Here is a 26,658-nt window from a genome sequence, read left to right on the forward strand (position 1 = left end):
TCCTCACATCCTCATTCCAAGCTTCAGGTCTGGGAGATGAACAACAGTTTGAAGAAGAGGGACATTGAGTTTGAGGCACGACAGTTCCTCAAGTCCCCAAAGACCAGGCCTCCTAAGTTCAGGTGAGTTGAGTCCCATTTCACACATGTTTGTGTGTGTGTGTGTGTGTGTGTGTGTGTGTGTGTGTGTGTGTACGTACATTGCCCTCCAATACTTTTTATTCGGTTCCTTTGCAGTGGTTGTTTTGTGTTTGTGCTGTTGTGAAGTGGTGTTAACACAAACTTGATTTGAGCCATCCTGAGCCATCAGTTTGGCTCAGGAATTCTCCAGCATCCTGAAGGAGCAGCAGCAGCAGCCCCTCACCTCCAAACACCCGGGCCCAAAAGTCATGAATTCAAAAGTTAACTGGAACAAAAGTACAACAATAATAAATAAAAAAATATATATATGTATATATATACCTCAAAAAACAAAAAATAAACTACCTCATTATGGATATGGACCCATTTCAAAACTAAATTAAAGGATTATGAGAAATAATCCATTGAAATAATCCATTGATAAATACATAAATACATGCAGCTGGTAAAGATGGAGCTAACTTCAACTATTTATTACTGGATAGATTCATTTATAACAATACATTGTAATTTAGTAGATGATTCATATTTTGTCCAACTCTGAACAAATAAAGCTGGTGAATAAATTTACATTTGACTGAAAAAGTACAGTATCTCTCTTCAAAAAAATAGTGGAGAAGAAGTGTAAAGTTGCACTGTGATAAAGTACATGTGCAGTAATTGAGTAAATGTACTTAGTTATGTTCAACCTATGTTAAAGATATCATAATAAAGGTCCAGTGGGGTCCTATGGGTGCTCTTGTACCTGTGGTCCTCTCAGGCATGTCCCAAGAGGAAGAACGTCAAAGATGAAGAATATTCAGAGACATTATTCAGGTGTTGTATGGTTGTTTTTTGTAATTTCGTCCATGTGTTGCACTCTCTGCAGAGAGTTTGCAGCTTGAAGTTAACACAGACTGAAGGTACAATCTGCATTGTACAGCAGAACATGCAGGAGGCTGCCACACTGTGTGGTTTCTTCTGTGGCGTCACTTTGTCCTCACACTGAACTGGTAGATTCCTGATCTGCAGAGTTCACCTTGTTGGTATATCGGTGAGGCAACTGGTCTAAAAACAAACCAATAGAAACTACAAAGCTGCATTCATTGACCCATAAACTGTACATTTGTTTAAACATTTTCTACACACACACACAAGCACACACGCTTTCCATAAAAAGACGGCCTATAGTTTTAACATAATACAACAGTCTGTTTAAAACAGTTTTCTTCCGCTCCAGTCTTTTCCCTGTAATGACTCTTGATCACACAGAGATGTGTTTTGTGCATTCATGTGGAATGTGAACAGTAAATAATGCAGACGCCCTGAGCCTGGAGGATTACTGCGCAGAAAATTGACTCTGAAGAAAGCCTGCAAACACTGTTCCTAGTTTCATGTGGTCAGGTATAATCTTATTGTTTCTTGGTGTCATAACGACACTTGGGTCGTCTGCTCAGTGTCCTGCGAGCCTCACTATCAGTGTATTTATAGAAACTAAAATAAGAGCTATCGCCTGTTTACGAGACGGAAGAAAGCAGGAGTTCACACCTGCTGATGTAGCAGGTCTCCCTGATTATACTCTATGTGATGTGTGGTTGATCAGAGTCTTGAGACTTTGAGCAAAGGTTCATCTTTCTGCTGTGCTTTGTCTCAGACAGCTGCAGACAGGTAAAATAAAAGCTGCAGCGTGGACATTTTGTTGCCCCCCTCTGACAATGAGGAGACATAGAGACAGTTCCACACTTCCAAAACAATAATCCATCATTTTACTGATTTAAGCTGTCGAACAGCAAGTAAGGCAACATCTGTGTCTGACCTCAGTCCTTTCGCTTCTCTCAGTAAACTTTCTGTCCTCGCCATTAATCACCATCTTTTCTAAACTATGATCCTTCTTCCGAACTCATTTTTTAATCTTGAGTTTCAGAAACTATTCTTGGATGCCACTCACTGCTACTGGCTCCACAAATAATGGCCCCGGTGCAAGATGGCAGCAGTCATATCTGTGATATTTTGGCTTTATTTCTGGATAGAAGGAGGACATGGAGATGGTTCATCCATCTTCATATACAGTCCATGAGCCTACTCTGTCTCCATTGCTACAGTCGCTCGACACTTCACCTCTGGCAAACCAGTCATTGTTGGTTGACGTAAATCTCATCACTACTGGTGCGAGCATGGGAAATCTCGCCACAGACGTAATGATTTAAAATCGAATACACTACAAAGAGATTTATTTGGCAGCTATCAGTTTAATGTGTAATCTTTTTTGTCTTGAATACAACAGAGGTTGGTTTATTTGAAAAAGTCCCACAAGGCAGCTTTCAAACAGTACAAAGCCTCAGTTAATGTGTTTTCTTGCACTTTCTCTGTGATCTAAAACCGTCTGTACATTGATACCTGCAAAGCTGAGAAATGAAATATCAAGATATGACACCTTTTTTTCTCTGACCTTTCAGAAGTTACAAAGTACCAGCATATATCAGACACATGCGGCAGCACACGAGATATTGCAGCTTGAAGCCAGATATAAAACACTACAGTGGTAACGTATAAAATACAAGATGACTGCGAGTGCAAGCATGACAATTTAATCGATGGAAGACGCCACGGCAGCGTATTAAAAATGATTCATTGACATTGAATCAATCAGCAGCAGCCGTCTTGTCTTGTGTCAACATTAGACAACATGCATCTTCATCATCACTCCATCTTTTAATGCAAAACCCCAACATAGAGCCCACTTAGAAGTGTCTGCACTCTGTTTTCCCTGCCATGAACATGATGTGTTCAGAGAGGCAGCGTAATGCTTCCCAAGGTTTCCATTGGGCTGAAGAGTGATGTGAGTAATCATGTCGAGCCCGCGCAGATTAATCATGAGCGATCCTCCCCGGGGGCAGAGGAGGAAACATAAACACAACAACAACAACGGCCACAATTTGTTTGTGTCGGCTACCGTTCGTCCAGACACATCTCTCCCTCTTTTATGACACATTGCCACCACATCTCCAAATTGTGTATAAAGAGAGATGTGGCTCATCATATACACTCTGCCTGCACAGAGCATTACACAAAGCACCCACCCAGCACTCATACATTATAGAATTTTGAGTCCCCTTCATCGGAGGAGATGGAGAGCTGGCTTGTGTAACCCTGCACATCACCGTCGTGCCTGCAGCAGAGGCAGGTGTCATACAGCTGTAACAGATATTAGACTTGGTCAATTTACTTTCTGAAGTGTTGTGTTAGTCATTTTACACCAGGAGGGGTGAGCTGTCCCTCTTGGGCTATTCTTGTAGGGATTGAGTGGTATGATCAGAGCTGTGTAGGTACAATGTGCAGGCTAAGGTAACTGTACAGACCAGAATTTACTGTCATCTCCTCTGGAGGTGTGGTGGTCTGAATTAAATGAAACATATGTGAAGGGAGGTGTCAGTCTCATGTTCCCTCCACTCCACTGCCTCCCTGCCTCATCTTATTCTGTCCCTTACATTTCACCGGAGACTGTTTGGTAAAAAAATAAACTTTCAGACATTCCCTAATAGAAAAAATGATTGCACTTACATAACCACACGTTACACTCTGACCTTTTGAAGATATTTTCTTTTCTTCTATTTCTCTGTCACGGTTTGATTTCATTATACAAAAAAGCTAAAGGACTAAAATGACACTCTGCTACAAAATGTAGTGACAATTCATATTTTTTGTGTGAAAGTTAAATAATTTGGAAGAGTCAGAGGATCACCTTAGTGAGCAGGATTCCTCCTCTGTGGAAGACTAATATCTGACAGAAAGATTAGGGGAATCCTGTCAAGACAGCTCATTAAAAATTAAAAATGTCAGCCTCAGACGAAAGGTCAGAGGATCACCACAGCCATCAGGATCTATCCTCTGGGGACCACAACTAGTTGTATGAAATTTCAGAGGAATCCATTTGACGGGTGTCAAGATATTTCAGTCTGGACAGCGATGGAACAGCTGAACAACCAACAGACTCATATTGCCCTTCATAGAGTCATAATCTGCCTGTGCCACTGCTACTCATTCTGACGGTTATGCTCACTTGGTGATGGATGGTCAGAAATCGATTCAGAAGCCACTTGTAACCAATAACCTCTGGTATTGAAGGAGAAATGAGCTCGCTAAACTCCCGAAAAGAGCCTGATCCTTTTAATTACTACTCCTCACGTGAGGAGGAGGCACATGATCTATCTTTAGAAGGAACAGTAAAGAGGGAGGCTTCGGAGCTTTTGTACGGCAAGCTGGCTCCATTCTTCTCACCGTCCCTGCTTTGTGTGACGCTGATGCTGGTTGGTTAAAGGCGGATTTTGTAAAGGTCACTTTGCAGAGTGCATAAAGATGGGTGCAGCCGTGATCACTACAGACACGACCACGGGAGGGTTTCAATCTGTCTTGCGTTCAGGTAAACACTCACCCCTGAGAGATGCTCCTGATCACATGCAGCTGCTTGTTCCTAATGGCTTCTGATGTTCGCAGTAATGGGACGTGGAAAAAAAGGCAGATAAATGAGAGCTTTGATGAAAATGTAAAAAGGGACACCTGCTTGGCTTTAGAGTCAAACATTTGTGTAATCAAGGATTTACGTGACACGTGGGTGTGAACTGAGAAGGTCAAGCAGTGAATAATATTGGAAATAATAATTAAATGCTTCAACCCGTTCAAAAAACCGACGTAGTGTTTCATATTACAATATGGTAACAGTGAATCTCTCTTATTCAGGGTGGATAAGAATCAATCTTTGTGAGGAGAGCGGTGGCCAAATATGAGCAGCATTGATTAAATAGCATCCCACAGGAAAAACAGGGTTCTCAAATGAAGGAGCCTGCATGTCTGTGTGCCTGCATCAATGTGTTTGCTCATGCAGATGTAATTGATACCAACACAATTACTCGGGCAGCAAATATAAAGGGTGACAAGACCAATTGTATAGGATTCACTTCAGGATTCACACACTTGGCTGCTGCTGTGAGCTGTCAACACCGACTTAACACTCAAATTGGCAGGAGGGGAAAATGAGTTGTAAAAGATAATTTAATCAAACTATAACATTTCTACAGCATGTGCATATTGAACATGCAGGCTCAAAATGGCACATCACACATATTAGTTTTTGAATTGATGATTGAATCGAAGTATAGGCCTATGATAACCAACTACTGCATATGTAAAATCTATATTGTATATTCATTGATTTAGGCCTAACAAGTGACGTAACATATTTTATTGTTAATGTACTGTTGAAATGTATCATAGCCTAACATATCTGTGCATGATAACATCTGTGTTGTGGTGAATATTAACATTAACAAACTCCGTTAGACCGAATTTCTTCATCAGCATATTAAGTTGTCATAATAAGATCAATGGTTTTATGTTACTGTTGTTTTATTTATAAGAGCTGCGATTAATATGCCATTAGCTGGTCGCCATGTCGTGCACCACTGGCTGATTTCTGATTAGGATGACATAACAATGACAAATAACCTGAATCAAGTCATGTGACCTGTCCTAGACTTTTGATACATGATATCTTGAATGGCTGGAAATCTTCATTGACGCCTCCCAGAGGATGTCTGAGAGAGTTTGCGTCTGCTCCTGCACGTTTTCTATGGATTGGATATTTCATTACTGGCAGCAGGCAAGAGCATCTTCCCTGTGTCTCAGTGAGGTGACTTCGTGGAGGCGACTGTAATTGAGCTATAAAGATACAACCAGGAGAGATCCTTGGATTGTTTGGCTCTGATCGACATTGATGAGGAGTCCGGTAGCAGGTGGAACAAGAGGCTGGTCATTTTTTCTTGAATCACGGCCAATAAAGAGAATAAAAAAGCATTACTCTGTGTTACATCTAATTAAAGCACGTTGACAAATGGTTTCCCTTTAGGCATGGGGGGCGGGGGGGTGAACAGGAAAACGGTCTCCACACATCCTCCTTTGCTCGCCACTAGAGAGAGAGAGAGAGAGAGAGAGAGAGAGAGAGAGAGAGAGAGAGAGAGAGAGAGAGAATCTCGGCTGGTCGCCTCATCTCTCTCTAATTTCCCTTCCAGTTTCCGTGCGCTCTCGTGCGCCTTCTTCTGAAACCTCTGACTTCCCACTTGATTTTTTTTGGAGAGAAATCAAACAATGGAGTTCCCCACTCTTCTCCCCGACGACCTGGGGGTTTTCAGCGAGCGCTACCCGGTGTCAGGAACTCCTGTCAATGTCACATTCTCCGAGGAGCTGCTGCTGCTGCCTGCCGGGAGCAACCGGACCAACGGGGCTGCAGCCAGGGACACCTCAAGTCTCGTCATCGCCGTGTGCATCACGTCTCTGTACTCCCTCATCTGTGTGGTGGGACTGCTGGGGAACGTGCTCGTAATGTACGGGGTGGTCAGGTAAGAGACAAGAGATCCACATAAAGAAACATAAACTAATTCGAGTGAATAAGAGAGGACAAGTTCTTTGCTTTTTCAAGTAGGATTTGCTGCTGGCATCACGCTGATCAGTGAAAACTGGCACAAATGAAACAGCATATGGTCCAGGATAGAAATTGTATTACTTTCATATCATGTGGAAAATATTCTACATCACCTTTAAGTACCCTACAAACTCACTTCTTGGAATAAATCTAATGTCACACAACTACACGTGTATAAATACATATGTTGTGATTGTCCTTTATAATTGGCCACTACAATTCCAGTGCGTCTGAGAGCCACTCAGACGCACCCACACACGCACACACTCACACACACACCTCCTACACATTTGAGAGGAGGGCGGTGCAGCTCTCCAGCTCAGTGTGGAAATTAGGCTTCTGCATTGCACCTGTCAGGAATGATGTCGTAAACTCAGATGGTGAATTTGTATTACAGAAAGACGGCGTGTACAGATTAATCATGTGTAGATGTATTGAGGATTTGTGTCCTGACGGTTTGATGCTCCTATTTCATCATCCCCCTGAGCTGCCTCTTCAATTCCTGGATTGATGTGCTTAAGATTAATTTCCCAATAATCGAACAAAGTGAATATAAAAAGACATTATGGCCTCACTCTTTCCGTGCAAAGATCCGTGCATGGCGTGTAATAATCTCTTTATGTGGTGGATTAGGAGAAAATGTAAAGACATCCCTTTGTCTTCCCTCATCCTTTTATAGCCTGTTGCTGCAGTTTAATTAAATGTGTCCGGCCACTGTGGATTGATGTGGAGGAATCCATTCTTCAAACGGACAGACAACTGTTCATCTGGCATTCAGACAAGGCTGGCCGCAAAGAAAAAAAAATATTCAGAGAATCTGAAATCGAGGAGGTGTTTTGTAGGATTTTTCAGTTGGAATCGATTCATCGGATAGAAGTGCAGTTTAATGGAGGTTTACAGTCACTTTGGCAGAGGATAGGAGCTCTCAGGCATTCAGTGTAATGCCATAAAAACATGAAGCGTCTGAAAAGCTCATTCAATCTCAATATTGTATCAAGGGGGAAATAGTGGATAATTGGTTTGAGGGGGGAAACTGATTAGATCAAATAATAAATTGGCTTCTAACCTTGAAATATTTTCATGGAAATCGAGGCATCTTCTTTGGCACACAGCAGCCGGCAGACCTTGAAATAAACTCGGCCCCCCCCAACTATCAACAGCTTCCGTCGAATGAGAGACAGAATCAATTAGAACAGCTCAGTGCTATTTTTTTCTCCTCCAACCAACCAGGTACACCAAGATGAAGACGGCGACCAACATCTACATCTTCAACCTGGCTCTCGCCGATGCCCTCGCCACCAGCACGCTCCCCTTCCAGAGCGCCAAGTACCTGATGAGCACGTGGCCCTTCGGGGAGCTGCTGTGCAAAGTGGTCATCGCCATCGACTACTACAACATGTTCACCAGCATCTTCACGCTCACCATGATGAGCGTGGACCGCTACATCGCTGTTTGTCATCCGGTGAGGGCCCTGGACTTCCGCACGCCCGCCAAGGCCAAGCTTATCAACGTCTGCATCTGGATCCTGTCCTCTTTCGTCGGAGTGCCTGTGATGATCGCTGCTGTTACCAAGGTGACGGATAAAGGTGAGGGGCTTTTATTGTGGCAGGACTGACAATAGTGTAGAACACTTCACAGGCTTTTTGGCACCTTGGTTGTCAAGTGTTGATTTCAGGGAGTCATCTGTAACAGAGAAAACATTTGAGCTGGGTGATTAACTTGAATTAGCTTCTCCACATGGTTCCCTATTAAACCTCTAATTGTTTAAATCCTCAGGAACCACCGCCTGCACACTCAGATTTCCCAAACCTGAGTGGTACTGGGACACAGTGATGAAAATCTGCGTGTTCATTTTCGCCTTCGTTGTACCCGTCCTGGTCATCACCATCTGCTACGGCCTAATGATCCTGCGGCTCAAGAGTGTCCGCCTCCTCTCTGGCTCCAAAGAGAAAGACAGGAACATGCGGCGGATCACCCGCATGGTCCTGGTGGTCGTGGCGGCCTTCATCATCTGCTGGACCCCCATCCACATCTTCATCATTGTCAAGACAATGGTGGATATTGACCACAAGGACCTCCTGGTAGTGGCCAGCTGGCATCTGTGCATCGCTCTGGGCTACACCAACAGCAGCCTCAACCCCGTGCTGTACGCCTTCTTGGACGAAAACTTCAAGAGGTGCTTCAGGGACTTCTGCCTGCCCTATCGCGCCCGTCTGGAGCAGAGCAGCTTCACTAGAGTGCGCAACAGCACGCGGGAGCCTGCCTCCATTTGTGCTCCCACGGTGACAGAGAGACCGGAGGCCTGACTAGGCGTGGGTCAGTTGGCGGGGGGGACAGTTCATGATGACCTCCAGACTGAGGTCACACAGATTTCCACTACAGGAGTATGAGTCTGCAGACATATACAGCAGGCCTGAGGACGAATTATTGATTGTGTGTTTGAATTCACGTAATGAAACGCCCGTGTCCAATATGCATTCATGAGACATAATCCCTAATGGATTGGCTTTCAGGATGATCACAAACATGCCTGTGTGGGCCTGCGCACAAGGAAATGGATACGAATGTAAATACACAATCTAAGAGTGTGTAGAAAGCGCGCATACACACACACACACACACACACACAGTAGTTGGAGTTAAACATTCATTACTAATTTTGCTTTATTTTGGTCCAATAATGACTAAATACGAAGCTAAAGGTTCAGTGTGAAGAAGGTGGATTCCCAATGGTGACACTGCAGAGTTCAAATAACTGAGTATCCCTCCACTACCTCACCACCTCCCATTAGCAGTGTGAAGGAGAACCTACAGAGACCATCAGCTAACATACAGTAAGTACATAAAAGACCCTCTCTAGAGCCAGTGTTTGGTTTGTCCATTCTGGGATACAGTAGAAACAGGGCGGTGCCAACTCTGTGGAAGGGACTCGCTCCTGACGTAGATATGAAGGCCTCATTCTACCAAAACGAACACACGCAAACAGTGGCCTGTGATTGGTTGAGTCAGTCACCTGACCTCGGTCCCACAGATCATGTTTTTCACTTGATGGAGACCTGAATGACTGAGAAAACTCCGCTGTCACAGCAGGAGGTGAGAATGGCTGCAGTATGGGACGGGCAGAGCATCAACACCAGAGTTACAGCTAAATATCATACATAATAACGTTATTTATGTTTAAGTGAGCAGGTGAAATAGTGTTTATTCCCTAAGGTTGACGGACTGGACGATGCAGTGGGTTTTTTGGAGCCTGTTTGAAAACATCTAACGGCTGAAAACTACATTACTAGAGGAGCAGATTAACCAAAACAGTGACGTTTCAGCCCCCCCACCCGCCAAACAAATCAATTAGCTTAAAGACACTTTAATGCCCCACAGAGCGGAGTCTAGAGATAATATGGGTTTATTATTAAAAAGCAGCTTCTTTCAAATTACTCACCATTGCTGAATCCATTGTTCATAAACAGTAAAATGCTTTTATAGCTACTTTAAAGTTGAATTTGATTTGGGACTTAAACCTCAAAGTGTTTAATTTCTCATCCAGTGCACTGTAGAGTACAGAGGCAACACAATGAAATATGCATATCTGTCCTAATTCTTTTCTGGCTGTATTTTGTGAATGGTAATAGTATTGTTACAGTAGTACAGACAAAGGGCGTGCACATAATTAACAGTTTTTGTTCCAGATCTGTCTCTGAGGTCAGATTCTATATGAACACAAAGACATTTTTACATTTTGCTACATTGTGAAAGTAGCTTGTAAAAGATGACTGGCACTTCCAGTGTATCACTTCTCTGGCAGTTTGGCTGCTCTGTTTTTTTTAGTTTTTTTTTGCACAATCAAACATTCAAATGACAGAGGAACAGACACAGTAGTTTCAACGTATAGTGACATGACCCCACACTGGCATGGAGGCCGGCCCAAATTGGATCAGATGCATTGACATACATGTCGACTGGTAATTTTCCTCTGATGATTGTCGGACACTCTTGTGGACATTTCTTTGCACATTTTATGGGATCAGTCAAATGGATGGCGGTGATGTGGCCCCTTCAGAGATGCAGGTTCATTTAAAAAGGGTAGAGCTCTACAATATATACTGTATCAAGTATAACATTGTTATGTAACAGCATATTATTAAGTGGTAATGTGTTTTTTTTTGTTTGGTTAAGCTGTTGTATCATTAAGCTTCACTCGTAATTAATTAGTAGAGTTGAATGTTATTTAACTATGTATTTACATGAAGTGCTACTCATACTAGGAGAAGCATTCATACATTTTCAAAACAAATCAATAGTTCCTGTCTGGACTGTGTCTGAGTTTACAACGATCCCTGTGAATACATTATTTATGTGGATGTTTTTCTGCTGAATGAAAATCTGTACCGTTATGCCTTATTCAGCTTTCTGTTTGGTTCTATTTGCAAAAAAAGTGAATTGTTTTGTAGAGAAAAGTGCTTGATCTTTATACATTTGTATATTTTTGGGTTGTTGCAGGAAACACAGTATACAAAAAGTATCTTATTGTATAGATGTAACAACGGCTTTGTGTCCTTTTTGGAGCAAAAATTGAAAAACTGCAACCTGTCGATAATGCTCCATTTTGAATCCAATGATTTGTTTTCTGTGATCGTTCTTACAGGTGTTGTAAACATTACCCTCATGCTCTGTAAATGCCAGTGAGGCCTTATGGGAGTCTCACATGTAATTAGTCGGTATGATGACATATGGATTACAGATTGGTTCAATGTTGAGGTGGCTCAGCAGCCTTTGACCTGGAAGCCCCTGGTGGCTGCAGGACGCTGGGGTTAACGGAGGTGGATACAATACATCTAAAATGTAAATATGACTGGACACAAGCACAACTTAAAGTCAGGGATGATATTGGGGTTTCCAGACAACAGACACCCTGGAGGTGTAACTCATTAAACAATATAGAAATCAATTGATAAGGCTGCTGATCTTTATATATTAATTATTTTAAGAAATAAGATTATAATAAAAATAATAAGTAGGATTTATATTGTGCCTTTCATATATATAAATATATAAATATCCTATAGGGACTACTTTATTTGCAGCAGTGGATTTGGTGTTCTACGTATTTACAACAGCGGCACAGTGTGTGAGGGATCAACTGAAAATAAACTATATTGCTTCTTGATTATAAAGGAACATGTCACCCATTACAAAGTGCATCTCACTCAGTGCATCTAATACTTTCTGGACAGTAAACGGAGCTCTAAGCACAGAGGGGTACATTAATCAGGCTGTAGCTACACACACACACAAACAATATTTATTAGCATCCACACAATTTGTTGACTTTAAGTTAAATGCATATCTCCAGCCTTGTCCTCAAAATCCAACAGGCACGAACACTGACCGAACCCAAAACCAGATGATCACTTCACTCAGTTTTTTAAACCTCACCCTGGAGAAAGAAAAATAAAAAAAAACATTGTATCATCATTTTCAAGGAATGAGTTTTCATTGAATGCGGATTGTGCACACTTAACTCCATGGGTCGCATTAGAGTGCCAGTCGAGTGCAGTCAGGATCGGTCAATACCCATTTTGTTATTAGAGAGGGAGTTAACACTTAGATGAAACATTCTTAATGTCAATGCCAGTGCAGGCTCACAGGGCGGTGTGCAGAAAATCACAGATCATTGGCCGTGCTGTATTGTTGTCCACAGATTACATCTTCAAGTGGCGTTTCATTGAAGTTGTTGCACACATTAAAGGGCTGAAATCTGTCTCTGCTGATCGACTGATGGTGTCTGAGAGAAGTGAAAGTGAGATTGTTGAAAAGCTCGAGTTTCTGCAACCAGACAGCTTCAGTGCAAGCATCTCAGAAATTCCCTATATTAGACATTGCAAAGCTATCGTCAGGCAGGAGCAGACAGAAAGTGACATTTGTGACAGTAAGGGGTGTGTGTGTGTGTGTGTGTGAGCTGTAGATTCCCTTTGTGCTGCAGAGCATATACTGTAGCATGTTCTCTATGAAATATACATGCCTATATGTTCGCTGTGTAAAAGACAAATAAAAAAGCAACAAAATGAATAATTTAGTCCAACATGAGACGGCTCCCGACTCAACTAAACTGCTCGCTGGCCGTTTTAAAATATGACTAGTGAAGTGGTTTATTCAACAGAGCAGATGGATCTACGGCACTATACTGTCCTGTCTGACAACTCTAGTGTAGCTGTGTCTGGGCTCTAAAACCTATGCTATCAAACATGCACAAACAAACACGCTCAGATACTGTAGAGCAGTTCCAGCTTGTGACAACAACATTATTAAAAGCTTTCATCTAACCCCAGCCAATGGTTGCACATGCACTCAAACAAATTAACGGCGGGAGAACGGAGAGACAATCTCGCTGAAGCATCTATAACAGCTCTCAGTGTTGCAATGCTCGTTTTCCCTTTCTGGCATTAAAAGCTTAGAGAGTCCGATAGTTTTGAAGCAAGATTGTCTTTTCTTTTTCATCTGGATTACACTTGTTCTCCCGCTCATTTATCTGTGAAGGAGACCGTGAAGAGATCTACAGAGAGGGAATGAAGGAGGTGTCTTGCTCCTCACTAACACAGCAAAGAGAGATTTGCTCCATCGTATCTCCAACACACAGTTCTGCAACCATGCAATTCTTTCAACGTAACAATAGACACCTAAATACTTGTCTGCCAGTGCACCCCCTGCCAGTGCGGAGTTACATAATCCAAAACGGAAGGTCCAAAATGAATCAGGTAATGATAATGCAGAGATTTAGATAATCCCTTTGGTCTGTTGTTCTCTGTGATAGATTGTCATTCAGTTTCCTTGATGTTTTTTGTACAAAGGTGAGAAGTGTAAAAAGGAATTGCTTGATTTTCACAAGAGACCAAAGACTCGGGGGATTCCCTGCTGAGGAGCGATGATGGGATTCAAACTGGGCGCCATCTGCCAGCTGAGTCGTAAAGGGAGGGGGGCTCCTAAACCTTCTCAGATAGTCTTTGCTCAGGGCTAACCATAAATAAAGGGCTCCTGCATTTGAAGTATATAAGGACGTTTTTACCAAGGTCTGAACCACTTTTCATGTTCTGTTCCATTGTAAACATTTGAACCAGTTAGTTTTGGTTTCATACTTCATTTAGAGAGTACACTCAATTATTTTGTATGACATATGTACGCCATCAGCTATGTTGGCTGCATCTACCTACTCTTGACATTGACATTTGCACTGGTCAAGGGGTACTTGCCTGGGGGAAACACGGCTTTAGGCTAACCCTAATTGTTGATATTTATATACCAGACTAGTTATAAATTTGGCCACTATGTTCATTGGGGAGGAGCAAGGTCATCCAAATTACAAAATACCTCAATTTGGGACGGAAGTACTCTATTTTGAATACTGAGTGTTCAAGTTATGCTAAAGTGCCCCTTCCTCGCAAACATGTCACTTATTTGAATTGAATATTTTTTACCATGGGTTTTGTGAATCACTTCCTATAAGTTGTTTTGATAAGTGCTATATTATTATTATTTTGCAGTATTTAGCTGCATCTGTGGCAAGAAGTTTTCTCTTCTCAATTCTCTCACTCTCTGCTCCACCTTTCCTTTTCTCCTTACCACGACCTCCCATTTCACGGCAACTTGTCTAATGTTATCAGAAGTGGGTTCACAGCTGCAACAAAGATTTTAGATGGAGCTGTTATATCTTTGGCTGCTATGAGACCGTGAGACGTCGGTATATCTCAGCCAAGAGGATTTGAGAGGTCCGTCAACTCATTCCTGTTTTGCTATATTATTGCTGGTCAGGTTGACCGTTCAAGGACGACCAGAACGACAATCGACAATTTCCGGTGCATCTCTCAAGCTGCCATCGATACAGGTGCTTTATAAGATCATAGTTTTTACACAGACTTCTGTGAGTAATCAGCACTGGATCAATATGACACCGGCGTCAAGTAAATAACAGGAAAGGTCCATTAAAGAGATGAGTCAGCCCCCCCTCTTATGGTGCTTCATTAACAGGCTTTAATGCTTGGTGTCATTCAGTCAACATAACAGATCTATAAACATGAACATGATGAGGAGATGGGCCCTTAATTCTCAGCAGCCCCTGCAGAGCTGCTGGTCCTCCGCTGCAGGGCTCACGAGAAGCCCTCAAACCACCGGACAAGGAGCCTATCAAGGCAATCTCCAGTAATCACTGAGTGAGGTCTGCGGGTCCGGAGAGCCAGCAGCTTAACAGCAAGACAGATATTCATTTGTTGATAATACCCTATATGCTTTCCTCTGCACACAGCCCCAGAAAAGACAGGTTTTCTCAGAGTAAACAATTCTCCTGTTAGAGCTTTCAAGAGGCTTCAACAGCTCCTCTCCCATGGCAACATTTAGCATTTCATACAGCTCTTAATGCATCAGGAGCAGGCAGGGGGCATGTGTCGTTGTTGTTGTTGTTGTTGTTGTTGTTGTTGTTGTTCGACTGCTGCAAAGGAGGGCTTCTTCATGTCAAATTCATCCAGACATTAAAACACAGGAGAATAAAGTGCTTGCTTGAAGGTAATGTTACAGAGATTTTATTTTTTTTAAAGAGTTTGAAGGGTCACATGTCAATCTCTACCTGTAAAACACAGACGATTAAACAAGGCACACGTTTTATAACCTATATGGTGAAAGAGAGGAAAGGTATGAATGCTTTGTCAGATCAGTAAACAAAAGTGTTTGGCAGGTATTGTGTTGAATTCGTACCTCATGAGAGGTCATGGGAGTTCATGTTGTCAACGACTTTGGCCATCACTCCGATTACGCAGAAACTACTGAACGGGGGAGAACTCATTCAATTTTGCAAATTTTTTTTAACTTTACGAGATGTTGTTTCAACATTTCCTTGATTTTATGAGAGAAAACTTCATGGATATTGACGAAAATCCTGTTTAAGGGACTGATATTTGAGTGTTTGGGGCCAGATCCAAATACAAATCTGGATCTTTTGACTTTAAATGTGGTTTCATAAGGGGACTGTTGGACCTTGGCAGAGGTATACACTCTACTGAGTGCCTTTCTAGTTTGAGGCTACATTTGCTCTCCATCAATTCGCCTCATTTTATCTACAAGTTCCGCATACATGGATGCATTTAAGCTTTTTCTTTTTATGAAAACAAACTTTCCTGTGTATGTGAGAGAGAGCTTGAAATCACTTGGATAAATCCTTCCTACTGTGTCATATTCAACAGGTACCCACTTGACAACCCTGAGTGAGTTCTCTCCGGAACATTCGCACCCCCATAACGCTCTGGATGTCTTGATGAAGACATACTTGAGAGGCAGCACTCAATAAAATGCAAAATGAGTTAATTAAAAAAGCAGCAAGGGCTCAAGAGCTGCCACATCCCAATCAAGGCAGAGCTAAATGAGGCAAAATGTGCCGCCTGACACGAGCCTGTTAGAGCAGTGTCGAGTTAATACGCACGCAAAGACAGAGTCACCAAAAACAAAAGCGACTGAAAGCCTGGTGCGCAGCTCACAGTGGAGCAGCCAATAGAAGTGATTAATTCGTCTCTCTCTCTCCATTATGAGAGTGAATGTGTGGCGGAGCAGGTGCCTGAGACTCCTCGGCCTCCTCTGTGATTAGTTTTTCAAGAGGAAGATTAGAGCCCACGTGCATTATGAAAGATCCTGTTAAAGTTTCTACAAGTGAAAAGAATTAATCACAGGATGTCTCGACTGAACTCCTCTGTGGATGTGTCTTCTTTCTCCTGGGAGTGGATGACGTTTCTGAGCATTATGAGACAGTTGAATGCTCCGTCTTTAACATCTGTGCGGCTGTTAACAGACGCTTTTACCTCACAGGTTAAATCAGTTCAATCACGTTAGTACAGGTCATCTTCTGAAAGTCTGGAAGGTTCAGAACCAGTCAATGAAACAACTACACTTAAGAACATGAACACAGTCTGGAGGTTTCAATAAAAGGTGTCCAAAAACAAAATGATTGTTTTACAGTTCAGACACATTGAGGAAAGAGTGTCTCAAGGCTTTTTCATCATCATAATACCACTAAATCTTTTACACAGCTTCACATTGTAGCAGTTCATCACTGACCTGAGGCAAAATTTCAAGAGAAAATGTTTTATCTGGAAAAATATGAAGTTATTATTCAGTATTAAACATTTCAAAACTGCAGTCAGAATAATATTTTCTTTTCTTATGAGTCACTACCAAACCTGACTGTTTTCTTTCCCGGGTGAAATTATGTAAGAAAATACTTTCCTACCAGGCAGTGTGATGGGTCTGCAGTGGGCTGGGTGCCAGAGACTGTTATGTTTACCAAGTACTGTATAACTGTTCGTTTAATATACAGTTTACATCCATATGTACTGAAAACTTTAAAATGCATTGAATAAAATCCATTGATTTGTCATATATGAATATTTAGATAAAATTGATCTTGACTCTTAAAAAAAACCAGCTACTCTATCTCTCTCACACTCACACCTTCAACACGGCAGCACAGACCTATAATCTATATATTCTCCAGTTGTGTGAAAAAGTAGACACCCAAGATCAGTGTCGGACGAACAGAGAAATATGGTCACAACCTCCCCCTCTGTTGAATAATGATGAGAAAAGTGTTTCTACAGAAGATTATCACATAACAATGAAGCTGACTGCATATAAAATCTCCCTTTACCAATTTATCCTATTCGTTAGCTTCTGCCATAATTACTGTATTGACATGTTTTTGTGAGGTCACAGTGACATTGAACTTTGACAACCAAATTAAGAATTAGTGCAACCAAATTTCCTCAAGGTACCTTAGATATCATATTCACGGAAATAGTATCTATACAGTTTGTAGAAATGGATGTAAAGACCCCAAACATTATGCCCAGGGTTACAGCTGGGACTACTAGAAGGCATAAAAATGTTCCTTTTAAAATACGTTGAAGAAACTTCTTCAAAAAGCATTTTCAATACAAAGTCTCGCTGTAAAAGAGAAAGCTGAATTTCCCATAATACCCAGAATCCTTTCATATTGAAGAGTTTACGCCCACGTAGAACAGAAACCTTGAAAAACAGTTAAGCGCAATCATCAATCTTGTTTTTTCTAATAGAGCCTTTTAGCCACTGTACAACAGTAACTACCCAGCAAATGTATTCCTCATATTTCTTCCCTGATGCAGAATAAACAGCGAAGCAATTGAAACAAGGGTTCGCAGTGATGAATTAACTGCTTGTGAAAGATACTTTAGCATTTCAAAGCTTTTGGAGGAGCTTTTCGCCGTGACAGCTCTTCACAGGATTCAACCCTCATATACTTCATCATCTGTCTTTTTGGTCAGATGAAAGCAAGATGACACAAGCGAGGACTCTGCACATTTCCCCCCAGATACAACACAAAGGCACGTAGCTTTGATGTATGTACTTTGTGCCGTCATTTGCATCCTTAAGTGTTTCTGATTTAAATTCATGACTTCATGTGCAAGGATGTGGTGTTTACTTCCTTAATAGGCATTAGGGAAAACAGGGTGAAGCTGCTGTTGGTCAGCTGTGGCCATATGAAGGAGAACTGATGCTGATGATGACCTACAGTACTGTGGATAGAACTGTCTCACTAAATTGAGTTTGTTCACTTGCAAAGATGAAGAGTGCTTATAATCAGATTGGACAGAAATGCAATTGCCACATTTTGCTCCTTCCCCGCAGCAATAGTTCCAACATTCAGGAGGACCCAATTTTAAATCTTTTTTCATTAAGTTATGAGAGACAAAATGAAGATGCATTAGAAGTTACGATGGACAAAATGTTTCCAAATTTTTGAATTACTTTTTATTTTCTGACAAATGTTTTTCAGATTGACTAAAATGTCAAACCTAAAAAATAATGTGAATTATATTTTGTTTTATGGTGGATTTTTCCTTTTTCAAATCAGTATTGGATTAAGCACGTCTGTGCATAGCGGCGCTGCAGTGACAGATTTTAATTACTGATCCAACTGCAGACTATTCTTTGTGAGTCATCATAACTACTGACTATATTGTCTACATGTCACAAACCATTGCTCATCGAACTTCCCAGAGCTGAAAGGGACATTTAAAAATTGCTTGTTTTGTCCAACCGACAGACTGAACCAAAAAATAAACTTTGTTTTCCAATAAAAAAAGAAAAGCATCAAATTGTCACATCTGAGGAGCTGAAAACAGTGAATATTTACAATTATCAATTTTTCAAAAAAGAAATAGTGAAACATTTGCTGTTAAAATATTGGTACAAAAATATATACTTATTTCACCCAAAAATGAAAATCTCCTCATTATCTACTCACCACTATGCCGATTGAGGGGTGGGTGAAGTGTTTGAGTCCACAAAACACTTAGAGTTTCAGGGGTAAATCCAAAACAATTGAAGTAACTGGGGACCACCTCTTCAAACAGAAAAAACTGAAAATGCCTCCATACTGCTCCTGGGGTGTCATAAAAGTGTCCGTAAGCACCGACTAAAAAAATTAATTGTGTAAATGACCTTGTTTCTAGTTGGATGAAACCAGATTAGTATGGAAACTTTTTAAGTGTTTTGTGGACTCAAAGAATTTTCATTTTTGGGTGAACTATCCCTTTAAACACATCACTATGACGTAAATAATGATTTCATGATGCAACTGCTGAAACATAATGACACCATCAGAGTATAGGTTGCTTCCCTTAAAGAGTCACCTTCACAATGCAAATCAGTCTGCCACGGGGTACAGGAGCTCCTGGGAAGGTTAAGGCTTTGGCACAAAGGAAGTGAGTTTGCCGTTGCTCAACCAAGACAAAGAGGACAGTGCTTTCATTTAGCCTGGTAGCCATCAGTAATGGAAATGGTGCCAACTTGGAAGCAGAAGGGGAAAAGTTGAAAAGTTAAAAAGTTAAAAGGTTGTCCGTATCCATTTTAAAATTGTTATCTTTATTTTCAGACTGGGAAACCAACAAAATGCAGAATACATTATGACATGTTTCCAAAAGTCCAAATAGCCACAACCATTTTGTTTGCCCTGTAGGTAAAATGAACAGTAGTCTCACATATTAAACCCATTGAGTATAAATGTCCAGGCTGAACCAAGGTCAACTGAATTATTGCTTTGAAGATAAGAAAACAAAAGAGACATTAAAAAGACTAATGTGTGGGGAAATCATTAAAACCTCTGCACTTTCATTTCCTTTATGTACATGCAGTCACATTCACAAACATCACATATGCCACTTTAGAGTCATTCTGATGACTTATGAATTCAAAGTGAACATCAAAAACTGGATTTAAAAAAATAGTCTCTCATGATCTTCCAAACATCCACAAAAATGCCCCCCCCCTAGCTACGTAGAGCGGAGTACTGGTAAAAGGGGCTGAACCTCTCCCCTCGGCTAAGCACAGTAAGCCACATACAGATTAAACCCCTCCCTGCAAATAGGCTGGGCCCCATCTTGAATCAGAGCCCTCATCATTTCTCTGCCACAGATGGACATCAGCTCTCCTGCATGTCTTTGACCAAAAGGACTGTGTGCTGCCCTCCGCTGGAGGCCATGAGTACTGTACGGTTCTCCAGTTGCTTGCCGGTCATCTTTACGGGGCTCCACTCGTCATCCTCCTCTCCCGTGCCGAGCTGCAGGTTGGTGCCCATGCCCCAGGCGTACACAGATCCTGGAGGAAGCAGATCAAACAAATTACAGATGGAAAAATAGAATTGATATAAACTAAAATAGCAATAAAGACACTTTGCAGTAGCCACGTGTAACTACACCTAAATGTGTGTTGCCCTATAAAGGAGTATTTTGCAATCAAGTGATTAATGTTAGTCGTCTGTAAATAGCAAAGAAAGAGGAAGAAAGCTGCTCTTTTTACTGTTGTAAAACCTGTTTGGAGAATCGTTCACTGGGAATGGTTGTATGGAAAATTGGGCCCAATTATGCACAACCCTATTCTCACTTTAACCAAGGAAACGACCAATGAGAAAACCTGCCACTGTTTCGAAACACAGTCAAATATTTTTTTTATTGCATCATTTCTCACCTTCCCTGGTGACGGCGTAGCTGACAGACGCCCCAGACGTCACACCGCTCGCCGGCTCCATCCCCATCACAGGTGTGGGCTCATTCTTCTCCTCGGCCCCTTCACCCAGACCAAGACGACCGTACTCTGCTCTCCCCAGGCTGTAAACCTGTCCTGAAAGGGTCAGAGTTGGTTTAACTAAACAAACCTTTACTACTGATGATTTGAATTAATTTTGACATTTTTAAACATTACTTCTTATATTCCCTTACAATGACTGATATTCTGTTTTATATATTACCTCTCTCTTTAAACCGCCTTGACCTCTGATATGATTTCCATATTTGAAACTAATACTTGAACAGATTTGTTTTTAACAGGCACACAGTAGAAAATCGGGATCAGATGTGGTCCGTTAGTTGCAGTTTACCTTCAGTATCAAGGCAGACAGTGTGATGTTGTCCTCCAGAGAAGTCAACCCAAGAGATGGTAGAGTTCTTGAAGCATGCGAGTTTCACTGGGACAAAACACAGCTTTGTGGTTTTAGTGCCTGGTCAGATGGATACAAAAAAAAAAAGGTGTAAGGACACAAACAATAACCTCATAACATCTGCTGTAATTAGAGCAGAGTGTGAGGAACGGATGCTTAGTTAGCATAAAGTAGTCAGATGCCACTGCAGTTAAACTTCTTGCACATTATGAGAGGATACAGTGAAGTGCCATACTGACCCAGCTGGTGGTAGTTGGAGAGGCCAAATCCATACACGTGTCCTTCTTTAGAAACAGCGAAGGTGAAGTACGCGCCGCAGAAGGCATCGATGAAGTGAACTTTGCCTTTGACTTTGACCACCTGTGGTACCAGCAGCCGGTCTGAAATCACAGGACACACAGTCAGCAAGCACACTACGGTAATCTACACTTCACACAACACAACACATCACCTCAATGTAATAATAAACTAGAGAGAAATGTCACTGTTAAATATCAGATTTTCTTTCCATTAAAACACTAGAGACTTGTTACGTACCGAGGCCTTTCCTGCCGCCTCTGTTTGAGAAATGCTCCGGCACTCTTCCCAGCTGCCCCTGCTCTGCTGTGCCTGATGTGTAAACATTTCCCTCCAGTGTCAACAGCACCAGGTGATCATTGCCTGTTAAAGCATTCACAGAAATTACACAGAAACACTGTTAGAAATGAATATGAAGCTAACAAATAAAGACACATATGCTCAAGTGGAATGTCTCTTACCTGAAGCAATTTTCACTACAGTCTCCGACATGGGGACTTTGATCGGAACAGGAGACGCTTTCATGGCCTCCAGGAGACCAATAACACCATTGTTATCCTGAGAGAAACTCCAGCACATTAATGATTCCATTCAAAACATCCATTCCCTTTGATGGTGCATCAGTCGTAGTGGTGGTAATTGAGTAGTGAATTAATGCAAGTCTGCGTTGAGGCAAATCAGACTCATGTATTTGGTAATCACATACGTCCTTTACACTTTAATGCCCGTGTACATAGCTCCCTTTGCACAGCCGGTATTAGTGACCAGGTGCTGGTTGGTTGCAGGAATATCTTAAGTGAATATCTTGTCTTAAATAACGAGGACTCTGAGCAAACATGAAGCAGCTTCAGGTGAAACACGTTTGAATGAAAGTCACATTGAAGTCGTTTCTGTGAGCAGTGGTTCATTTTGTTGGACGCCTTCAATTCTGTGACAGTGTTTGCTGCTTTGTCTATGCACATCCACAAACATTTGTTAAAGGCATAACCGTCCTAACCTGTAAATCCAGGTTTACTTATTGTATTTCAAACAATTACTACGATCTGTGTCGGACCAGTTCAATCATGTTTTATTTGTGACTTGGGATTGTGGATGATTTTGTTTTGTCAAGCTGTACTTTATTTCTAATTAATAATGGACTTGATTTCTATTGATGAGAATGATAAAAAAAAAAAAAAAAGGACTTTCTCCTTAGGCAGACAGATATAGAGATGCTACAGAGTTAAACAATAAAAACAGGGCAACATTAAATTTCCCAAATGTTTTAAGTACATAAATTTGTTAATGGGATTTTTTTTTTTTAAAGCAGTGATTACATACTGTTTCACACAGTTAATATCAGCACCATCAGAAATCAAGTGGGAATTTAGAAGGTAGGCAGAGGTAATAGGAATGTAATTGCCAGTGTGCCATTGAGTATTAATAATGACAAACTGATGAGTGATGTGGCAGCAGGAGTGATAAGTGTTGAGAGAGGAAACTGTGAGGGCATGAAAACTAATGTAACTGTAGCAGAATGCATTCACTCACTTTTTTCTTGCATGAGCTACAATGGTGGACAAAAAAGAAAAGTACTGGTGAAATGAAAAGGTAAAGAATATATGTTTATATAAAAGAAGATTGATGTTGGAAAAACAACGAGTTGGAAATCAGAGAAAGACAGAAAGAAGCAAGACAAAAAGATTTGGATCGGGTTATAGCAGTAATCATTGTTATTTTTCTTAGTGCCTGCAGGGAAAGTGGATAAATACACTTTGCTGTACTGTTGACGTTGTACAGTGTCGAGATGAACAAACCTTGGGAAATATTATTTTGTTCTGACTTGAGCTCTGTGTTAATGAGCCTATGAGTGTTTAAATAAATTTGTCAGCGGGATGTTCTGTGATTTGCTTGAGTTCCAGTCAAGAGTAATCATGAACAGCTTTTAAATTATTTTGTATTTGTGGTCCCACATTAAATGCGGCTGAAAGGAACACGAGTCTCACGATACAACTGAGATGGAACAAATAATCTAAAAAGAATTAAAAGATTAAAAGTGAGGAAAGTTATAGAGAAAAGGCTGTTTATGACACTAACTAAATTGCTTAAGATACCATTGAGTATTAAAAAACACCTTTTCATTTGGCACAAAATTTAGATTCCAATAAGCATGCATCATGCTTGTTCCAATAGCTAATAATACAACATCGTGGAGGCATGCAGGACAAAATACTAGATATCATCCAGAGAGAGTTTCTGTGTGTTAAAAATGTAATAAGAGTCACGAAATAAAAGGAAAAACTCACACAAACATACACACTCAGCAGCAAACTCACCCTGAAGGAGCCCCAGATGTAAACTGTCCCATCCTCTGTGAGCGCGGCTGTGTGGCTGTCTCCTGCCGACACCTGCACCACCTTCTCGTCCAGTGTCACCTTTCCTGGAACCATCTCAGACCCCTCCTCTGTTGTGTCGCGACCAAGTGCCCCTTCGTCATTACAGCCAAACGTATAGACCTGGGGGGGACAAACAAAAGTAATGTTTATTTGGGAAACTAAAGACATGTTGTAAAGATGTTGGCAGGAAACAATTTTAAAAGAAACAAGAGATTCAGTTCACTTACATGACCATTGTCGCTGAGGCACACTGTGTGCATGCCTCCAGCTATCACTTGCACAGTTTTGTCCGGCAAGGTCACAAGTGCTGGCTTCTTCCTCTCGATGATGTTCTCGCCTAAACCCAACTGTCCAACGTCCCCCTGGCCCAGGACGAGAACCTGGCCTGCCTCCTTACCATGACTCCTGTGGGAAACTGGTACAAATACACACATACACAAATAATTTCAGACCCAGTGGATTTCATTTGTGTTGGGGTATTGTTGGTGAGAAACTGACGATCCTTGCCAGTCAGGTAAATATTATTGTCTTAACATTTTATTTGATTCTTCAAGTAATAAAATACATCTATAAAGTATTTTTAAATTGAGTCTCAGCTTCAGTCTCAAGTTAACTATTTACAAAGACACACAAAAGACACAGTTTTGTTGTCCATGAACAAAGACATGGGTCAACTCAAGCCTTTATCACGTCCCTATCAAAACAGAGATGAACTTGCCTTTCACTTTCTTGGCATCTGCATCCTCCACAACAACCTCGGACTTCCTCTTGGTGGTGGTCCTTTTCGCAGGCATGACGGCAACACTTTTGAAAAAACATCAGAAAATATTGGTGTAAGATTTTAATAATGCAATATGGGTATGAGTCACTGAGCGGAAAGCTGGTGGTGTTGAAAGCCAGACTGAAGTCTCAAATAAAACATAACTTCATCATAAGGGCTTAGTCTCAATAAACACTGGGGGCTTCACCTTTTCTTGCAAGGCCAGTGGACAAAGACACATGATGGATAATATATGTGTAATATGGGTGACTTCATAGTTCCTAAAAAGCAATAGAGGCTCTCAACACATGTCAGTTTTTCTGATGTTATTCTGATGTGACAAGTTGAAGCGTCTGCACAAACAAAGTGATCCAGAGAGAGTTTATCAAACTATTCAACATTTTGATGATTGATTTAGTGACTTATCAAAGCAAACGTGGCATTTTCCTGGTTCTATCATAAGAAACACGAGGTTTACTTGCCATTCCCTACCTTTTGTGATTGGTAAGACAAAACGAGCAGTTGTGAATGGTAGTTTTTTACTAAGGTACGACTATTTTTACAGTTTCAAGTTAGCAGAGTATCTGATCATTAAAACCACCAACTTGTGAGGACTTTCAAATACTCTGCACTGTTAGGGAGAAAGACTGGACAAGACCATTTCATCAAAGTTATTAAGAAAGATAAAAACTAATGCACAAACATTTATTGAACACCAATGTTGTGTGGCCTTGAGTGCAGCTGTGACCCATGTGAAGTAGTGGACATTCTCATGCACTCACAAGGAAACAAGTGGACAGACGTTTGAATGAATGAATCTGTATTTGATTTGATCGAGCAGAAGCTGTTGAGGCTGAACAGCTGTCAGAGGCTCGTTTGAATGGCTGGCACCGTGCGAGGCTCCATCACTACAGACAACTGGAGTAGCCTGGCTGGCATGCGAGTGGACACTTGTGCAACTATCTAAACTGTGACTGAACCGCCATGTTGGGGGGGGGACGTGTTTAGACGGAGCTGTCGCCGCGTTGACATTTCGCCTGAACGCACAGTGTCAAATAAGCAGCCGTGATCCACCGCTGCCTGTCCCCATGTGTCCTTGCTAACATGAACCATTTTCCCAGAGCGTTAGCATCAGGCTGCTGCTCTTCAGTCCAATTCTTCATCACAAGTGAACGTGACACGTGTGGCTGCCGACACAGAATCCACATAACCAACACAACCAGAGTTTGCTGCCACACAGTCACTGTTAGCAGCCTCGCGTCCATGTACCACTAGTCCACACACGGAATGTGAGCTAGCTAACGAGCTAGCGACGCTAACATGACACTAAATGAATGAGCCGCGGCGACACAGTGTGTTGAACGAACCGCAAACACGTCGATGAAGTAGCGTTTATCACTGATTGAATATTTGCCAGATGTTTATGGGCGGATGACGTACGAACCTGAGAAAAGTAGAAGTCTGTAGTTTGCTGGAAGTCAACGAGCTCAGCCTGTTCCCGGTCTTCAGCACGCTCCGCACGCGTGACGCCACAGGCTGCCCAACCTTAAAGAGACAGGAGCACTCAGACCGCAAGTGAAAGTACTGTGACCTGTGTGGAGGAATTACTATGATCATTTACTGAAGTATAAGTACTGTGACCTGTGTGGAGGAATTACTATGATCATTTACTGAAGTATAAGTACTGTGACCTGTGTGGAGGAATTACTATGATCATTTACTGAAGTAACAATACTGTAAACCTGTGAAGAGGAATTACTATTATCATTTACTGAAGTAAAAGTACTGTGAACCTGTGAAGAGGAATTACTATTATCATTTACTGAAGTAAAAGTACTGTGAACCCGTGTGGAGGAATTACTATGATCATTTACTGAAGTAAAAGTACTGTGAACCTGTGTGGAGGAATTACTATGATCATTTACTGAAGTAAAAGTACTGTGAACCTGTGTGGAGGAATTACTATGATCATTTACTGAAGTAAAAGTACTGTGAACCTGTGTGGAGGAATTACTATTATCATTTACTGAAGTAAAAGTACTGTGAACCTGTGTGGAGGAATTACCTTGATCATTTACTGAAGTAAAAGTACTGTGAGCCAGTGTGGAGGAATTACTATCATCATTTAC

General features: G+C 41.4%; 2 protein-coding genes across 2 annotated transcripts; one reads left to right on the forward strand and one right to left on the reverse strand.

The window, feature by feature from the left end:
• The first annotated feature begins 6,167 nt into the window (after positions 1 to 6,167).
• Positions 6,168 to 12,239, forward strand: oprd1b (opioid receptor, delta 1b). The gene is made up of 3 exons (XM_035162856.2): positions 6,168 to 6,511; positions 7,825 to 8,180; positions 8,371 to 12,239. The coding sequence occupies exons 1-3, from the start codon at positions 6,261 to 6,263 to the stop codon at positions 8,898 to 8,900; spliced, it is 1,137 nt and encodes a 378-aa protein (XP_035018747.1). The 5' UTR covers positions 6,168 to 6,260; the 3' UTR covers positions 8,901 to 12,239.
• A 7,267-nt stretch (positions 12,240 to 19,506) lies between these two features.
• rcc1 (regulator of chromosome condensation 1) lies at positions 19,507 to 26,104 on the reverse strand. Its single transcript, XM_035164454.2, has 10 exons — positions 25,974 to 26,104; positions 24,488 to 24,573; positions 23,997 to 24,184; positions 23,710 to 23,889; positions 21,856 to 21,952; positions 21,635 to 21,757; positions 21,337 to 21,477; positions 21,038 to 21,157; positions 20,629 to 20,781; positions 19,507 to 20,259 (listed from the first exon to the last, which is right to left on the reverse strand). The coding sequence occupies exons 2-10, from the start codon at positions 24,561 to 24,563 to the stop codon at positions 20,084 to 20,086; spliced, it is 1,254 nt and encodes a 417-aa protein (XP_035020345.1). The 5' UTR covers positions 24,564 to 24,573; positions 25,974 to 26,104; the 3' UTR covers positions 19,507 to 20,083.
• Between the last annotated feature and the right edge of the window lie 554 nt (positions 26,105 to 26,658).

This window comes from Hippoglossus stenolepis, chromosome 8 (genome assembly GCF_022539355.2).
Source record: "Hippoglossus stenolepis isolate QCI-W04-F060 chromosome 8, HSTE1.2, whole genome shotgun sequence".
In the NCBI taxonomy this organism is placed as follows: Eukaryota; Metazoa; Chordata; class Actinopteri; order Pleuronectiformes; family Pleuronectidae; genus Hippoglossus; species Hippoglossus stenolepis.

Coding starts and splice junctions, on each gene's coding strand:
- oprd1b (XM_035162856.2), top strand. CDS start 6,261: ATGGAGTTCCCCACTCTTCTCCCCGACGACCTGGGGGTTTTCAGCGAG. Junction 6,512..7,824: donor GTAATGTACGGGGTGGTCAG/GTAAGAGACAAG, acceptor CCAACCAACCAG/GTACACCAAGATGAAGACGG. Junction 8,181..8,370: donor TACCAAGGTGACGGATAAAG/GTGAGGGGCTTT, acceptor TTAAATCCTCAG/GAACCACCGCCTGCACACTC.
- rcc1 (XM_035164454.2), bottom strand. CDS start 24,563: ATGCCTGCGAAAAGGACCACCACCAAGAGGAAGTCCGAGGTTGTTGTG. Junction 21,758..21,855: donor TGTAGTGAAAATTGCTTCAG/GTAAGAGACATT, acceptor ATGCTTTAACAG/GCAATGATCACCTGGTGCTG. Junction 21,478..21,634: donor AGGCGGCAGGAAAGGCCTCG/GTACGTAACAAG, acceptor CTGTGATTTCAG/ACCGGCTGCTGGTACCACAG.